The following is a 15,916-nucleotide window of genomic DNA, read 5'->3' as shown; positions in this document are numbered from 1 at the left end:
CACACTACATACAATTTCAACCCATCTGTTACCGCAACCTGGCAAATAATTGCAAATTGCAAATAATTGCCCCCCCCCCCAGCTTTCGTGCTGATGTGCTGATTATATATTGCTGATTATAGGGCATTTAAAACCTATTTTACTATATTTGGGTGTGTGAAGTTGTGGGAGACATACACTAACCATATTAAATTTGAAAAATTTGTATGCACATACTATGTTATAGCAGATGTCTATTTCAGTACATGAAGTCAAATTGTGAAACTGGAATAAAATTGTTGTTCAAGTATAATACTAGTATAATTTATGCATTGCATGGAGATCAATTAAATGGATGAACTTAATGATGAATATTTATTTTTAATGGACTGCTATTGGTTGTGTATTTGTGTGTACGAAAAGCATAGGTATAAATAATAATATTAATGATGGCGGAATTTCATTTATCTGCTTCAGGGACCTTGTATGCTGACTCACTGTCACACTGTCACGGCTTACTGGGAGACTTGAATAGAACAGAGCATTGTTAATGTTATTAGCAACACCTGTGCTTTTCTACTAGTATAAAAAGTCAAAATGTCTGCTGTGAAAAATCTATGGCTGTGTTCGAAATCACTCTCTCGTTCACTCATTCCCTACTCCCTATATAATGGACACTCAATAGTTTACTCTACAGTGAGCAGTACATTGACATTTCAAACACTTACTAATCATAATCATGGAGCATTATCACTGACAGCTGTAGAGACTCACAATAGTAATTTTGGCCTCTATAAAATATGACGCATTGCATTGTGTGATTGTTAGCAGACACTTTTTTTGTTCCATTGTGGGAATTTTTGAGGGCACTATATAATGGATACATTTACACATTTGGAATTTGGACACTTAAATAAAATGCCAGACAGTAAATAAAGTACACTGTATAGTAAACAGGGAGTGGACACAACCTGTCTTTAAGACATAGACAAACAGGTGCAAAAATAATGACATTCCCATCAGCTTCAGCTGAGTCTAATGGTAATTATCAAATGTTAGCATGACTAAAATGGTGATGGTAAACATTATACCTGCTAAACATCAGCATGTTAGCATTGTCATTGTTAGCATGTTGATGTTAGCATTTAGCTCACAGCACCACTGTGCCTCAGAACAGCCACAAGTGTAATTGTAGACTCTTGGTCTGTGTCCGTAATCACTCCCTGCTTACTATATCATGCACTATACTGTATCTACTGTCAACCATTTTATTTCAGTGTTTGATTTCTGAGTGTGAGATTTAAGCAAGATATAGTGCCCTCAAAAAGATTCCACAGTGGAGAAGTAGTTTCTGCTAAACTACTTTTTGCTAAAAACCTAACAATGCAGGGTCATTTTATAGATGTAAAAATTATAGTTGTCCAACTCACTCATAGTCCACGCAATCCACAAGTGTCTGAGATCTCAGTTTACTCCGCACTATAGAGTAACCTACTGTGGGGCGAATTCACAAAGAATGAATTGCTGCCACTGATAGCACCATGAATTGCACATCATTTGCAACCGCTATCTGCGCCATCTCAAGGTCCGATTCACAAAAGATATTGCGCTAATGATATTACAGTGCAAACACGCCCATAAAGTTTTGCAGCTGAATACAATTTGCCATTGTTTTGCATCTGTTAAATGTTCATCTGCAATTTTCTGTAGTGGTCCCAGTAATATTTGTTCTTAAGGTGTACTGAAGTAGCATATCACATGACATGTTTAAGCAACGTTTGAGTCAAAAAATTTTACAAATGCAGTTGCAAGAACAAACCTTTCCACTCATGTGGAAAGAGATGTTTGATTTGAAAGAGAACTTATTCTAATTATAATTATAAATATTCTAATTATCTAATAACTCCCCCTGCTCTTTCATTCGTTTCTATCTGCACATCTACACAGCTTTTGTTTTGTTTGCTTGTCCAAGTCATCTATCGTTACTGCCATGAGCACTTTTATCTCCCTTTTTGCTTCTGATTTAGCACACCAAGCCTGTTCGTGCCTGTGCATCTGAAGAGAGAAAACACTTCAGAAGTCTTGTTCTGTGTTCTGTTATCGCTATAAAGTCCAAGAAAAATTGCATCCTCTGTTGCTGTTTTGGTGTGAAATGTCTCCTCTCATCACATTGCACCCCATACTGCACTGCTTAGAGGATTGGATACTGCCTCATTTTCTAATTAGTGTACACCCAGGTGGTAGAATAACCTACGATACCTTCGTTGAAAAATGGCTCCCCTTAAGATATACTTTATGTGCGCACATATACAGGTTGGTAAAGCTGATTATCACACTATGCCAGGCTCTTCCAGCATTTTACACTGTCATCATTGTTACACTGAATGGCTCCCTCTGGCATGGCTATAGCCAGGGTTATAAATATACATGTGTTTATCATCCTCGAGAAGCAAAGCATTACTAATCCCACCTCCATTCATTTTCGTTTAGTAGTCTGTAAATATGAGGCACTGTCTTGTGTGCGTGTTTCTGAATTTGCATTTCTGTGCAAGGAGGCTTGATGCATCTCATTTATTCCAAACTTCTTTAAGGAAAGATGTCACCATCGAATGTGGGTGGGTGTGTGGGTGTAGCTTGTAGTAGAGAAATGTTTGTTTTCATCATTCTGTTCTAAATGTTTTCTATGTTCATGCACAGAACAGATTATAACTCATAATCCTAGTGAAGACTATTGGGAATAAGACTGTTTTGTACATTTTGGTTAATACATTTAAAACTATGTGATTCCAACAGATGTTTATGGAGGAAAATGGAGGACAATAACAAAGATTAGTGCAGAAAGCACTGAACAGTACAAAAAGACGGATAAAATATATGGAAAAAGACTCAGCGCTAAATTAAATGCCAAATTGAGACAAATAACACAACAGGAAGATTAGCAGCACTAAAAATGCACCCTAAATTTTGCTATATCTATCACCCATCTTTGTAATTTGATATTAGCCCAGACATACAGTAAAGTAGCCAGTAAACCAGTCTAATCCATTCTAGTTTCTCAGTACCTGTGATGACATCTGTTTAGCTGAAAGGTCATTAGAAGGATTTTGATGAACTTTTTTGTAAAATCAGAGTGGAGGTTTATAGCTGACAAATGATCAGTGTCCTGGAACTTTGTCTCATCCCACGAGCGCATGTTTCCAAAAACACAGACTATAAAAAAAGGACGATACACTTTATAACACAGACCTCTAAAACAACTTTAATATCCTTCACTCAACTTTGAAATTAAGTAGCAAAAACATTTGATGCTCTAGTTTTTTGACCATCTCTTACAGTAAAAGTAAGGTACCAACACTTCTTCTCAATTGACTCATTATTCTGGGTCAGGGGAACATCAGACTTGTTTTGTCTGAAATCTAAGACAAATTATTCTGCATACATTTACTTGTAGATAATTATCTGAACACTATCTAATGGATTTGTAAGTCTTTTTTTCCCTGAAAGTCAGTCAGGGGTGCAGAATTTGGCAGCAAGAAACCATCTACTTCCATGACATCCGCATATTTAAAAATGTGTGGGCGAGAGCAGAGACTAGACATTCATTAGTGTGTAGGGTGTATAAAATCTTGTGCTGGTAATTCTTGCTAATGAGAGGACACAGTTTCTCTCTTTACTGAAAATAACGACAAAACCGTTCATCCAAAAATGTTATTTAACCACAGAATCACCTGGGTGGCTAAAACAATCTTGACACAGCTATGCAATATTGGTGCATCTGTATCTGTATTCCTGTATTACACCAGAAGTGGGTGAGGAAGTTGTTGGAAATCCTCTAGACTGCTTTATTGTGTTAAATTGTTTTCTACTGCTATTTATACTCATCTTACCATATGTCTAATCTGCGTCTAAATAAAAGCTGTGTAACTGGTTAATAGTGGAAATTTAATAAGGAAAATACAAGTTAGTGGGAAAATACAAGTCAGAATTTCACTGGTCGATACTGCATGATTTAAAACTGGAGGTTGTGTATGGGAGGAAGCTTTACAGATAAATGCAAAGTTAGTCTGAAGTGTCGAAACAAAATGAGAAAACTACTAACAAAAAGAAAGTGCCATAATCACTGAGACATAACGCTTTTGTTTGTTTTTTTGTTTTTTTTTTTAATTAAGTTGTGCATGCAAGGGGAGTGAGTCCAGACAGAAACAAAGTTGGTTTGGAGTGTCTATGAAAAAATAGGCTATTGATAAAAATCTGAAAAACTCTCTTGGCCATTTTGCATGCACTTTTACTGTAAGACAATCCCTAACTTCAGTTTGGCAGTTTTCCCTCAACTGTTAAGTTGTACAAGGTGCCTGGGTTTAGCTATGTCAAAATCACACCTGTGCAATATCAGTCACACTTTATTCTGCACTATACAACAAATGTTACTGAGGATGAACCTCGCTAAACATGTTTACATTTTGGGAAACGTGAAGCATGAAAAGTCATGCCGCTTGCTACTATCAGTTCTTGTTCACACTGTACGGACAACAATCAGCTGGATTACTTTGATGCTGAAAAAAAAAGTATCATTGTGACGACTGTGAGACAAGATCTAAAGATATAAGGAGCAACTTTTAATATGATTTCCAAACTGATTTATGGGCGGTTATGTTTAATGGACACCACTGTAAAGAGTTCTGCTGATCGTAGCAATTTCTGTATGATTTCTGTGTATTTTCGATTTGACTGAGCTATGACTCTATGAAGAAGTGGTGTGATGTTTGTGGCAAATTTTCTCAACTGGGTGACAACAGCAAAAATTCAGATGCTGTTTGTATCAGTTCAGAGGGCATTATCTATTAATATCTAAATAATGTATTCATATCTGATTACATTCCTTCTATGTAAATCTTCTAGCTGCTGATGGCTGACGTACTGTTGACCATTACAAATAGTCCATGCTCCACCCCTACTGAGACAGACTTTTACATGTCTCTCAAAGCAGCTCACTAAAACTGATCCTTTATTTTCTTAGGACAGTTATTTTGGACACAATGAAATAGCTTTTGCATTGCAGCTATAGTGGCTGAGGCTGTTTAAATGGATACTAACAGTTGTTAGTCAGTGCAATATTTATGAATAGAGGAGAATGTGATACTCCAGTGTCCAGCCTGTCAGCAGTTCTATCATAAGGCCTGAATCATTTAAACTGGTAATTATGGAAGCAAATTACGGTCATTAATATTATGTGCTTGTGAAATTATGTAGGGGGGAGTAGGGTATCTCTGCAGACAGGAGACTTTAAATGGGAGGGGTAACTGTCAATCATTCAGTTCATTTAATTTGACCAATCAGAGGCTTACAATCCTCTGTCAATCAAAAACAAATTTCACCAATAAGCAGCGTGAACCAGTTGTCAATCACTTTTTAAGTTGGCTAATCATCTTCCATATAGGTTGTCAATGTTTAAAGACGAAGTTTTCAGCTTTACTCAAAGGATTAAAGTATCAGACAAACGTTTTTAATCACCATTTTAAAGTAGAAGTAGAGAACTTTTGATTATAACAGAACATAGTAACTTTCCCCACTGCTCATTTTAGAAATCACATCACGTCTTGAGTTTTGTTGGAAAGCTAGACACTGGCAGCAAATGAGCTAACACAGACTGTATGCAGTAAACTCACAGACTGTATATAAAGATGGATGACGCGTCTCCACTTCCTCACACTGTACAAAAATGAAGCCAAAATATCCCGGACATGGGAGCTGCCATCTTGCATTGGTGACATCATTTGGAGCCAGAGTCTGCACAGTATGCAGGAAGGATGGAACCACAGTATCGAGGTCCCGCCCATACACCTGGACCAACTCAATTGTGAGCAGAGCTCAGCTGTGAATCATGACATGAAACCCCCTTTTTATAGCATCAAATAACTAACTAAAACCAAACTTATCAGAAAAACGAACACTTGGGAAAAATGTATTTGATGTGTACTTTGAGTTTTTAGTTTGGTCCCACCCGCTAACATGGAGGGGGCAGGGTTTATGATCTATACTGCAGCCAGCCACAAGGGGGCAATCGCAATGTTTTGGCTTCACTTTTGGGGAGCTATCATGTCGTAAGCTAACAGGCTAGAAAAGCAGTGGAAACGGGAAGTTCAGTAGTGCCCTTGCCTTACAAAAGTCAGAAAAAAACTTTTAAATTAGGCCTTGTAGATCTAATATGAGTGAAGATTCAGCCACTGGACTACTTATTTCTCATCTCAAATTTGTTCAGAAACAGACTTTGGTGGACTGCTAAGGTGAAAGTTTATGTAGCCTACTTCATACAACAGGACCCTACTTTGCAGACTGACTCACAGAACTAGGGGCCTCTGGGGGAAGGACTGCAGTTCCTTCTCCGCCCACCAGGCACGATCCTGATAAAATTAAGGCTCGCTAGTTAATGCTGGGAGCCAGAAACAAACAACTACGATCCAATGTCCGTTTGATAATCTAAACAAAGAACACGTTTTCTTGCGGTGGCCTTTCTAAAATGAGCAGTGGTGAAAGTATTCTGTTATGATCAAGGAGTTGATAAGCCATGAGCAGACAGCGCTAGATAGTGCGCTAGCTAGCTAGTTGTAAAGTTGTCTGGTACAATGGAGCGTGAGTTATTTGTGTCCCACCCACCTCATAACACTATAAAGTGATTTGCTGAAAAGTGACTGACAACTAGTTCTGGTGGTGTATTGGTGAAATTAGTTTTTGACTGACAGTGGATTGTAAGCCACTGATTGGCCAAATAAAAAATTATCGACAGTTACAACAGCCTCTCATAGTCTCCGGTCTGCAGAGCTACAAACTTGAAAATTTGTGCTTGTAACTTGTAACTTCAGTGTCGCATACAAAGATAGGACTTCTGTGTGACTGTATGAAACCTCCCTGTTGAAAATATTCCTGCACACGTTTTAATTACACATGCACAAAATATTTCTACAGCTGCAAAACTTTTTTACAAATTCATACATTCAGCTATGTGCATACAAAATGTTTTCACATGCACATAAAAGATGATATAAAACTGCAGGCTGTGAAATTTGTGAAAATCATTTCACAAGCTCAAAATATTAATGACCGTAATTTGCTTCCATAGGTAATGTGCTTCATCCACAGTGATAACCCTCTCACTCACAGCAGGATCTTACTTACAAAATGTGTTGATAATTTCTGTCTATTTTCATCTAAAATCTCTGGTGTCAAATCTGCAGTAAAATCTGTTCCAAATGTTGATTACATCCTGTTCATCAGTGAAGGAGAGACACAGTCATTTACATTTATATCCTGTTATAATTCGCAGTCTCTTTTTGCTCACAGGAAACATTTCCAGCCCACTGGGAAGTATGTGTCAGACCATGGCTCAGATAGGTGTTAGGCTGTTAACAGCACAAAACTACTGTGGCATTATTCATGCTAAAATGCTCCATGTGGCACCTTTACTTTTACTTAGCTCTTGCAACAGCACACAGCATTGGTGTATTGGTCTCAGCATTATTAAAATCTCCTCTTATTGTCTTCAAACAGCTCCTCGTTAACACTGGACTTATCTTCAGATCATGTCAATCTGTCAGAGTCTGCACTGCTTACTGCTGGCTTCTCTCTGGCTTAACACTGTGATGCACAAACAAACACTGATGTCTGGTCCTGCTGAAAAGCTCAGGGTTTTGTTGCTGGTTTATTCACTGACTGAAACAGCTGCTTGAGAACTTTGTGGTTCCCCTCCACATGGCTTCCAGCTGGGAACAGTATGTCTGATCAGCTTGTTATTTCAACTCCATACCTATGCAGAATCACAGGCCATAGGGATGCTTTGAATAAGCAGGCTTTGCCAAAACATGCAATGAATTATGTATTATGATGTCAGCAGAGTGATAGAAGGGATCTCTCTCTATTTGCCCCAGTCTCTAACTGGTATCTATCACAGTTGTGTATTAAACAACAAACCATAAACCCCAGATTTTCTCCCAACCAACAAATACCAAATAATGGCAAACAATATTTGGGTTTCAAAGCTGACACCCATAACAATTAGGGGTGTCACGATTTGGATTCTAGATCAAAATGAGCAGGATCTGCGATTCTCCGAGTATTTTCTTTCTCTACACCACCTCAGGCAACACAACAAATATGGCAAGACATCTTCGCAGGCATCGTAAACAAAACTTAGTAAATAGTTTTTGCAGGTGAGGAGACTCAAGCTGTTGTTGTAAAATACCCTTCTGCCTAGTGACTCTTATTTTTGGTTTTGTGTTTAACAGTTTGTTCCCAATTGTGGTGAAATGCTTGCTCATGCTTGCTCATGGTGGGATTTGTTGGGTCTCTGTAATTAATATTATAAAGAGTACGGTCTAGACCTGCTCTATAGGAAAAGTGCAATGAGATAACTTCTGTTATGAATTGGCGCTATATAAATAAATAAATAAATAAATAAATAAATATTGTTAGTATTAGTTATTGCAGTTCCCCTCAGCTCTACGGAGCGTTATAGAGTCTTTTCAATAACTTTTTGTTTTACTGCTGTTTTGGTTCAGTCTCACTGCTCTCATCAGTACCTGCCCAGCACTAAACGGCAGACATTGTTTCTGCCTTTACTATTACTGCTACTATTACTACTTGTTATCTGTGTGACATATGACCAGTGCCACACCCAAATGAATTCAGGCAAAGTGTTTCTTAGAGTACTGATCTTCAGATAATACCCCAAAACCAAATTTTATCATTACTAACATATCCGACATGTCACAATGACTTGCTGATATCCAAGTTTTGACATGAGGTCAATGTCTTTACCAAACTGATCCAAAACAAACAAATAAGAACGCATTTAAGCAAACATGCAAGCAAATAAATGAGTCAGTAACTGTCTTACCCTCCTTTGTGTATGTCAGCAGATGGAGGCCTCTTGCTGGCGGTCCCATCCTGGTGGACCTTCTTATCCAATGACAGTGACAGTGGAGCATCTCGTACAGGCAGCCCCAGCACTAGCGTCTCCTTGGTAACAGAGATAGCCTCATCACCAGTCCGACCCATGTGCTTCTTGGCGTAGTCAAAGCCTTGGACAGGCTGGCAGGGAAAAAGATAACACACCAGGGGTCAGAAAACCCTTGATTTTTACAAGTTCAAAGCTATTGCAGCTTCAGATCAATCCATTCAGGAACTGAATTCTGGAGCTAAAAATTTCAAACTATTTGGCTACAAAGATGCTTCAGTGCTATTGCAGAATAACTTAGAAAGGGTGTTTCTTGTATTTATAAAATGGGTTTTGCTTTCAGTTTGCCTGTTGGATTGGACCAACAGCAACTTGATGCATTAAAACAAGCAGCAGTTTTCAGGACATAAAGCACATGCAGAGACAGCAAAAAGGCAATACAAGATACAGTAGTATTCCACAGTACAGTTTTTCATCTTTACTACATAGCACAGGCTAATGAGTTAGAGAAATACTGCAAGTCAATGTCATTTATAACCCACAATAATGAGCAATGAGTGATAACAGCCACAAAACATATAGCACTTACACCATGATGCATGGTTCAAAGGAGCATACTCAGCCTGATCCTAATTTAAGATCTTAAAATGCTCCTTTTTTCTCTCACTGCACTGATCATTATTTATCTGTGAAAATCAGCTCCTGAGACAACAGTAAGATCCAAAAGAAAACTTGATTGGCTTATAAATGAGCCTGCACAATATCAGAAATTTGTCTCAGTGATCAAATTAAAGTCTCAACTCTGTATATTTGATCTGTTCTCAGAGTTGTCTCACTTCTATCAAAAAAGAGTCAAAGTTTCTCTGATTTGTCACAAACACGCCCACCGGATGTAGAAAAACCAAGCAGGAAGTTGCTAGAAGCACGAGGAGCGGGACATTTGAATTTAACGGCATAACAGACATGCAGGAATTTTTGTTTTGCACCCTCAATGTCAAGGGTAAGTAATTTTGAATATATATCTACATGAATGTGATTAGTTCAATAGGATGAGTGATACAAATTAGTTATCATACCTTTTAGGCATTTCTCAGTAGACTACGTTACCCTAAAACATCAGTTTTGTCACTCACTGTTCTCAACGACGCTGAAGTTCGGCAGTTATGGGGAAAGTTAAGGGAAACTTCACTTACAGTGCTGAGTGACCGATCGTCCACTTTTTTGCACCTCTTACTGTTGTGAAAACCTGTTAGACATTGTGGGAGCATCTTTGGTAAAGCTTTACGCTATCTGAAACCCATTTTTAAAATTTGTGAAACCTTTATTCTATTTGTGAAAATGCAAAAAAGTGTGATTTCACTGCTTTTTTCACATCTTTAGCCTCTGGGATAAGTGGCAAGTCTAGGTATAGTGGTTTTTGATCTGGACCTGGTCCAATGTGGTCTAGGCATGAAAAAAAACAGTGAAATCTAATAGCTAATCAGGGTTGTCGTTCAAAGCCTGTGGCTCTTGTTTTTTGCAGCTGTTAGTCACTATGACCGTCTGCCTATGATAGAACAATGGCGTTACTGCAAAAACTGTTTAAAAAGAAATTATTTGATTAGCTGTATGAAAACAAGTTCTCTATGGTATCAGCATTCGGTCTGGTTAATGCAAAGGTAGCGGATGCCATCATGAAACCAAAAAATACATAAAATTTCTGTCTTTTGGGTACTATTTTTTCCCCCGAAGGGCAACACAGGACAGGTGATTTGCAGGAGCAGAAAACAAACATCGAATTTCATTTCAGTTGGACTTCAAACTAACGCAAACAATTGTGGGATGATTTGGCGAACAGGTAAGAGAAACAATCTGCAGTTGTGGTTACAGCATAATGAAATACTGTTCTTCAACATACTTATGTGATATATTCAAGTGAACTGTTATGTATCCACCTTTTGCTTAAGTAAAGCCACTAAGTACTTCCACCACTGGCAGTGAGTGGGCTTTGAAAAAAGCGGGAGTCACCATCATAAGATCTTTTCCCACTCTAATCATTTTTGGTAAAATGCATCACAGGCTGCTTGGGCTGATAAATATTAACCTGCTGTGTGGAGTTAGTTTGGCGTCATACAACAGGTTTCCTGTTTATTTCAGTTTTTAAATTGATTATGTAAATTCTGTTTTAAGATTTATTTTCCCCGATATGTGAATAAATACAAGATAGTGAAGCCAAGAATGGCACAGTAGCTGCCATGAAGTTGAGATCCTGAAGCATATCTAGAATCTAAGTTGAGGATGGGACTGTCGTCATTTGAATGAGTAATATAAACCACCTTTTAATACAACATAAAAAACAACAAATGGATTAAGTCTATTGTAACTCCAATCTGATCAACCTCCATAGTGTAGCATTTAGATTTTCAACCCAGCTGAAGCGCCAGACAGCCCGACACAGCTGAACGGATGTCAGAGTTGCTTTCAGCTAACATGACATGGCCTCCTGAATATTAAAGAAAAACCTCCAGATAAAGTCTTGCTTCCATTTTAGATAAAGGTAATTGGATGGACCTCCCTCCCTGAACCAGTTTTATCAGTCTCCAAACACCATGGCTGGCATAATGAAAAAGTTGAAAAAATAAATAAATAAAGCTTAATAGCACCTTTGAAGTCAGGGGTTTTGGCATTAAGAGACCATGAGAGAAAAGCAGCAGAAGACGCGTTTTGCTAAGCCTTCGAGGCCTGGACACGTTCTTTGTACAACTAAATGCCGTTCAATTTATGGAAAAGAGAATGAGAGAAAAAAAAGGAGAGAAAGACCCTTTTTAGGTTACACAACAAAGCAGACGAAACCCTGATTTTTTTTTTGCCTCCCCTTTTCTATTTTGAGCGGCTCTAAAATGGGACGCCTAATGTATTTGATGATGCATGCTAAATTCTGAGTGTATGTGAGGTTAGGCAGCGTGGGCATCCGGCTGACGGCGTTGTTAATAATTAAGTCATACACACCTCTGTGCTATCATCTAGCTCCAACACACGTGGCTGCAGCCGTGGATGAGTGCCAGGAAATTGATACATGCTCATATAGAACACATACACACACATATTATAGAGAGAGAGAGTGGCGATGGGCCCTCTCACCATTATTGAGGAGCAAACATTAGATGTGGTGTCAGGGGTGTTGAACTGAAACTGTGATGACCTGACGCACATTGACAGTAAAAGATGCGTCACTTAGTGGCTGATGGGTAATGCCAGTCATGCATGGAGACAGTATGGATTCTTAGAAATGACAGGGCCGAGGGGTGTAACCTTGAAAAGTGCGCCTGACATTTCACGACTCGTGTTTTACTGCACTGGCTCAAGGTCTTTCTCTTTCTCTGTCTGTTCTTTTCACACTCACATATCCTGCTTTCCTATTTGTCTCTGCCTCTTCTTCCTTTCTAATCCTCCGTCTCTTTTCCCCATCTCTACCACCATCTCTCGCTCTCATCCGCTGTCCACTGACAGCATGTTGACTTAACAAATGGCCATCTTTCATCTTGCGCGAGCAGCTCAGTTTAATGAAGACTGTGGCTGCGGACAGGACTTGTGGTACGGCGTGAGCCTCTGATCAGTCTGTCAGAGATGGATGGCGGTTTTCTCTGCATCCATTTAGAACAGTGACGGAGGAAGAGGGAAGAGAAAAAGATGGCAGCATGGGGTCCGACCGTTTCTTTTACTTAAAGACGTCATGTGAAGTGACTGTGAGCACGACCCCGCTGCACCACCAAATTATCCACACTTATTTTCCTTGCCTGCACTATCAAACAGAAGCTTCTCCTCTTGTCTAATTTTAACTCAGAGCAACAGCCAACAGCAGCTTGATGAGGTACAGCAGATGGATGAGATATGCTCTATTCCCCCTGCGGCCATATTGATTTAAATTCAGCTCTAGCAGGACGAATGGCGGAAGCGCACCACAGAGCTGCATGCAAAAAAAAAAAAAAATCCCAAAGAGTGGGTACATTTAAGAAGTAAATAAAAAAAACACAGCGGGGTAGACTGGGGTGCACATCAGCACGGTGCTGCACCAGTTAGATAAACTCCTCCTGGGGCTGGTTGAGGCATGACGCAGCAAAATGCAAAATACCTTGAGTCCTTTAAATGGCAGCCACTGCATTGTACTTTCATTGAACAACTTACAAATGAAAAACAGATTGCCTCTACTTTTGCTGATTCCACCTCTATTGTACTCCACATGGAAGCCGGCTATCTGAGGCTTTCACGCCTATACAAAAAAGGCACAGAGGGAGTAAAAGCCATTTTCAAGAATGTTCCAGCGGCACAGCAGACGTGCAGAGTGAGGAAGTGAGCCAGACTCTGCAGAATCACTCTTTAATGCTTAAACACACATGCAGACCTAATATAAACCACAGTATTGATCAGCAGCCTTAGCTTGTCCTGCATGGTGACTGAAAGCTGAGTGGGTTGGGAGCAGATCACGCACACACACAATTACACAGTAGATAAACATGATGGACTCCATTAGTCTGGTTACTATTCATATGACTTACACTTACTATAACACATACACAAGTCACTGAGGCGGCCTTGTGACATAGACCCCATTTACACCTGGCGTTAACATGTGATATAGATATTTTATCTGGATAAGGAAAAACACATGTTAATGCAAGGTTTAAATACATACAGAATGCTTTGTGATCAGAATGCAATCTGATCATCCAGACCACATCTGGAGGTTTTCTGGCTCATACTGTGATCATATCTCAGTAAATTCAATCCATACAGAGTGACTATATTCTTAAGAAGAAAAAAAAATAAAAAATCAACCCAGGAAGATGAAAGGTCACCTTACTCCACCATTTGCTGCTAGCTAAAAGCAAGCCCGGCAAAAGCTACAAGTAGTAGCAGTATTTAGCGAGTCTTCCATGTAAAAAATGATTATTATGATGCAGAATTGGGACAAAGAGAATGCTTATTAATACCAGGTGTAAACGCAAAGGCCCATGAATTGGATGTCATTATCCAGACATGTCCAGATACAGGTCACATGTTAATACCAGGTGCAAATGGGGCCATAGAGGTTAAAGGATAGATTTGAAAAAATATTAACCTAACTTTAAAAAGTAACTTAACACCAGGTGTCCCCTGCAGTTAAAAGTTGAAAGTCTGTTTCACCTCCCACTTCTGACCACATCTGTGATGTTGCTGGGTGTGGTCAAAAGCCAAAACAAAGTGCTAAAGCCAAAGAAATCAAATCAAACAGGTATCTTTCAACATTACAGTCTTTAGAGTATGAATTCCCTTTTCTTTTACTCTCCCTCCACTGCAGCTCAGCAAGGAAACACTGACGAGCAAAACGCAAAGAGGGAATTGTGCATTAAACAAAGCGTTACTTTAGAAGATACCTGTTGCACAGAACGAGGACTGCAGATTTTGGCCCCCATCTTTTACACTGGAATCATGTTTAGAAGGGGGTGTACTTTGCATATCCTGGTGGCTTAGGGGTCTAAGATGCTGACCATGTAATCGCAACGTCCCCAGTTTGGGTACAGCCGGGTGCTCCATGTCATCCCCTCTTTCACCTCATTTCCCATCTCAGTGTTTACTATCTAAGAAAGGTAAGTGTGGACAGTGGGACCAATTACATCTACCAGTAACTTTTTCAAAGTACAAGTGGGCACGTGAGTCTTGTATTAAAAACATTTTAACCTATGCTTTAATCAACTTGAACTGTTTGCCACAGTGCCACAAGCTCTTTCCAAACTAAATCCCTGCGTGAAATATTTATCTCATTTGCTCATGCATGCCACTGCTTGGGATTTGAAGAGGGTAAATACCGCTGTGCATAAGAACAGTGATTGCAGCCTCACGGCACACCACTTGTGAAGTCTCATTTCGGGACTATTAAATATTTGATGCGCTCTTTCGTAAAACACAACATAATATTAAATGTTTACAAACCATTGTGAAAGCAAACAAGACCTTGTAGTTTGGAAATTAAAACGTTAATGTAATACTACAGTATAAGGAGATACAGTAAAGCAGGGACAATACACACACACATCATGTACATATATTTGTGTTTACATCCTCCTGTGCTGTGGTGTTACACCAGCTCCATTACCTGCCAAAAATGTCCCGTCTACCCATCCCTCCATCCTTCACTCGCCTCACTTTGCCTCTCGAGGGATGAGGACGAGCAAGGCTGGACCAAAATAACCTGCAAATCAGCTGACATGCTCCACCACAGCAACAGTAACCACAGGGACGGCCTCTGCATGGTTCTTTGTAATTCAAAGCGTTTTAGCATTTTTATTCGTCGTCTGTGACCATTGCTGCTCTGCTATGGGTCTAGCAATGATAAAGTAGCTACCATAATTCAGTGGAGAAAAAGAATTGGGTTGGGGGTCCGCGTAGGCTTCCTGCTGAGCCACTGTGGGATGAGTGTGACTTCATCTGAGAGGATAAAACGACTGGCTTGAAAGGGAAAGGAACTGGCAGAGAGGCAGTCTAGGCTGATGACACAAGCTTGAGTCACTTTTTATGGATGCTACAAAATAAAAATAGATTGGTTTGGTTCTGAGGTGTTGAGCTTCCTTTCCGCTATTCATGTTTATGACCCCCTGTTAAAAAATGGCTTCTTCTGGCCAGCAGAATTGAGCTCATTTGCCTGTTTTTATGAGCTAGCCTCTCCTTGTTAATTCAGCCGATCGACTCAAACCAAAACAATTTAAATGTTAAGGAACGTGCCTGTGAATTTTACACCGCTATTATAGTTTTTTAACCTTTCCTCACTGCCCCTCCTCTCCTCCTATTGCTCTTCCATAGCCAGTGAGGATGCTGGAATAAGTCATGTCCACAGCACAGTAGTCACATGCAAACATTTACCCAGCAACAACGACAGGCAGCACATACAGAAATAAGCAACCAACAAGGCAGCCATACACGAGTTGATCAACACAGCCAGTCAAAATCAGCAAACAAAGCAGTAACTCATTC

The 15,916-nt window shown here is 39.5% G+C and overlaps 1 protein-coding gene across 4 annotated transcripts in view; it reads right to left on the bottom strand.

Annotated features, from left to right (window-relative positions):
• kiaa1549la (KIAA1549-like a) overlaps positions 1-15,916 on the bottom strand; it is a 118,615-nt gene that overhangs the window by 26,649 nt on the left and 76,050 nt on the right. For all 4 annotated transcript variants that reach the window (XM_044191819.1, XM_044191822.1, XM_044191821.1 and 1 more), the window contains one exon: positions 8,870-9,063. In XM_044191819.1, the coding sequence (XP_044047754.1) occupies positions 8,870-9,063 (194 nt within the window). The remainder of the gene's footprint in view (positions 1-8,869; positions 9,064-15,916) is intronic.

This window comes from Siniperca chuatsi, linkage group LG4, assembly GCF_020085105.1.
Source record: "Siniperca chuatsi isolate FFG_IHB_CAS linkage group LG4, ASM2008510v1, whole genome shotgun sequence".
Lineage (NCBI taxonomy): Eukaryota > Metazoa > Chordata > Actinopteri > Centrarchiformes > Sinipercidae > Siniperca > Siniperca chuatsi.
Note: the sequence above shows the minus strand (reverse complement) of the source record. Positions and strands in the feature narration are given on the sequence as shown.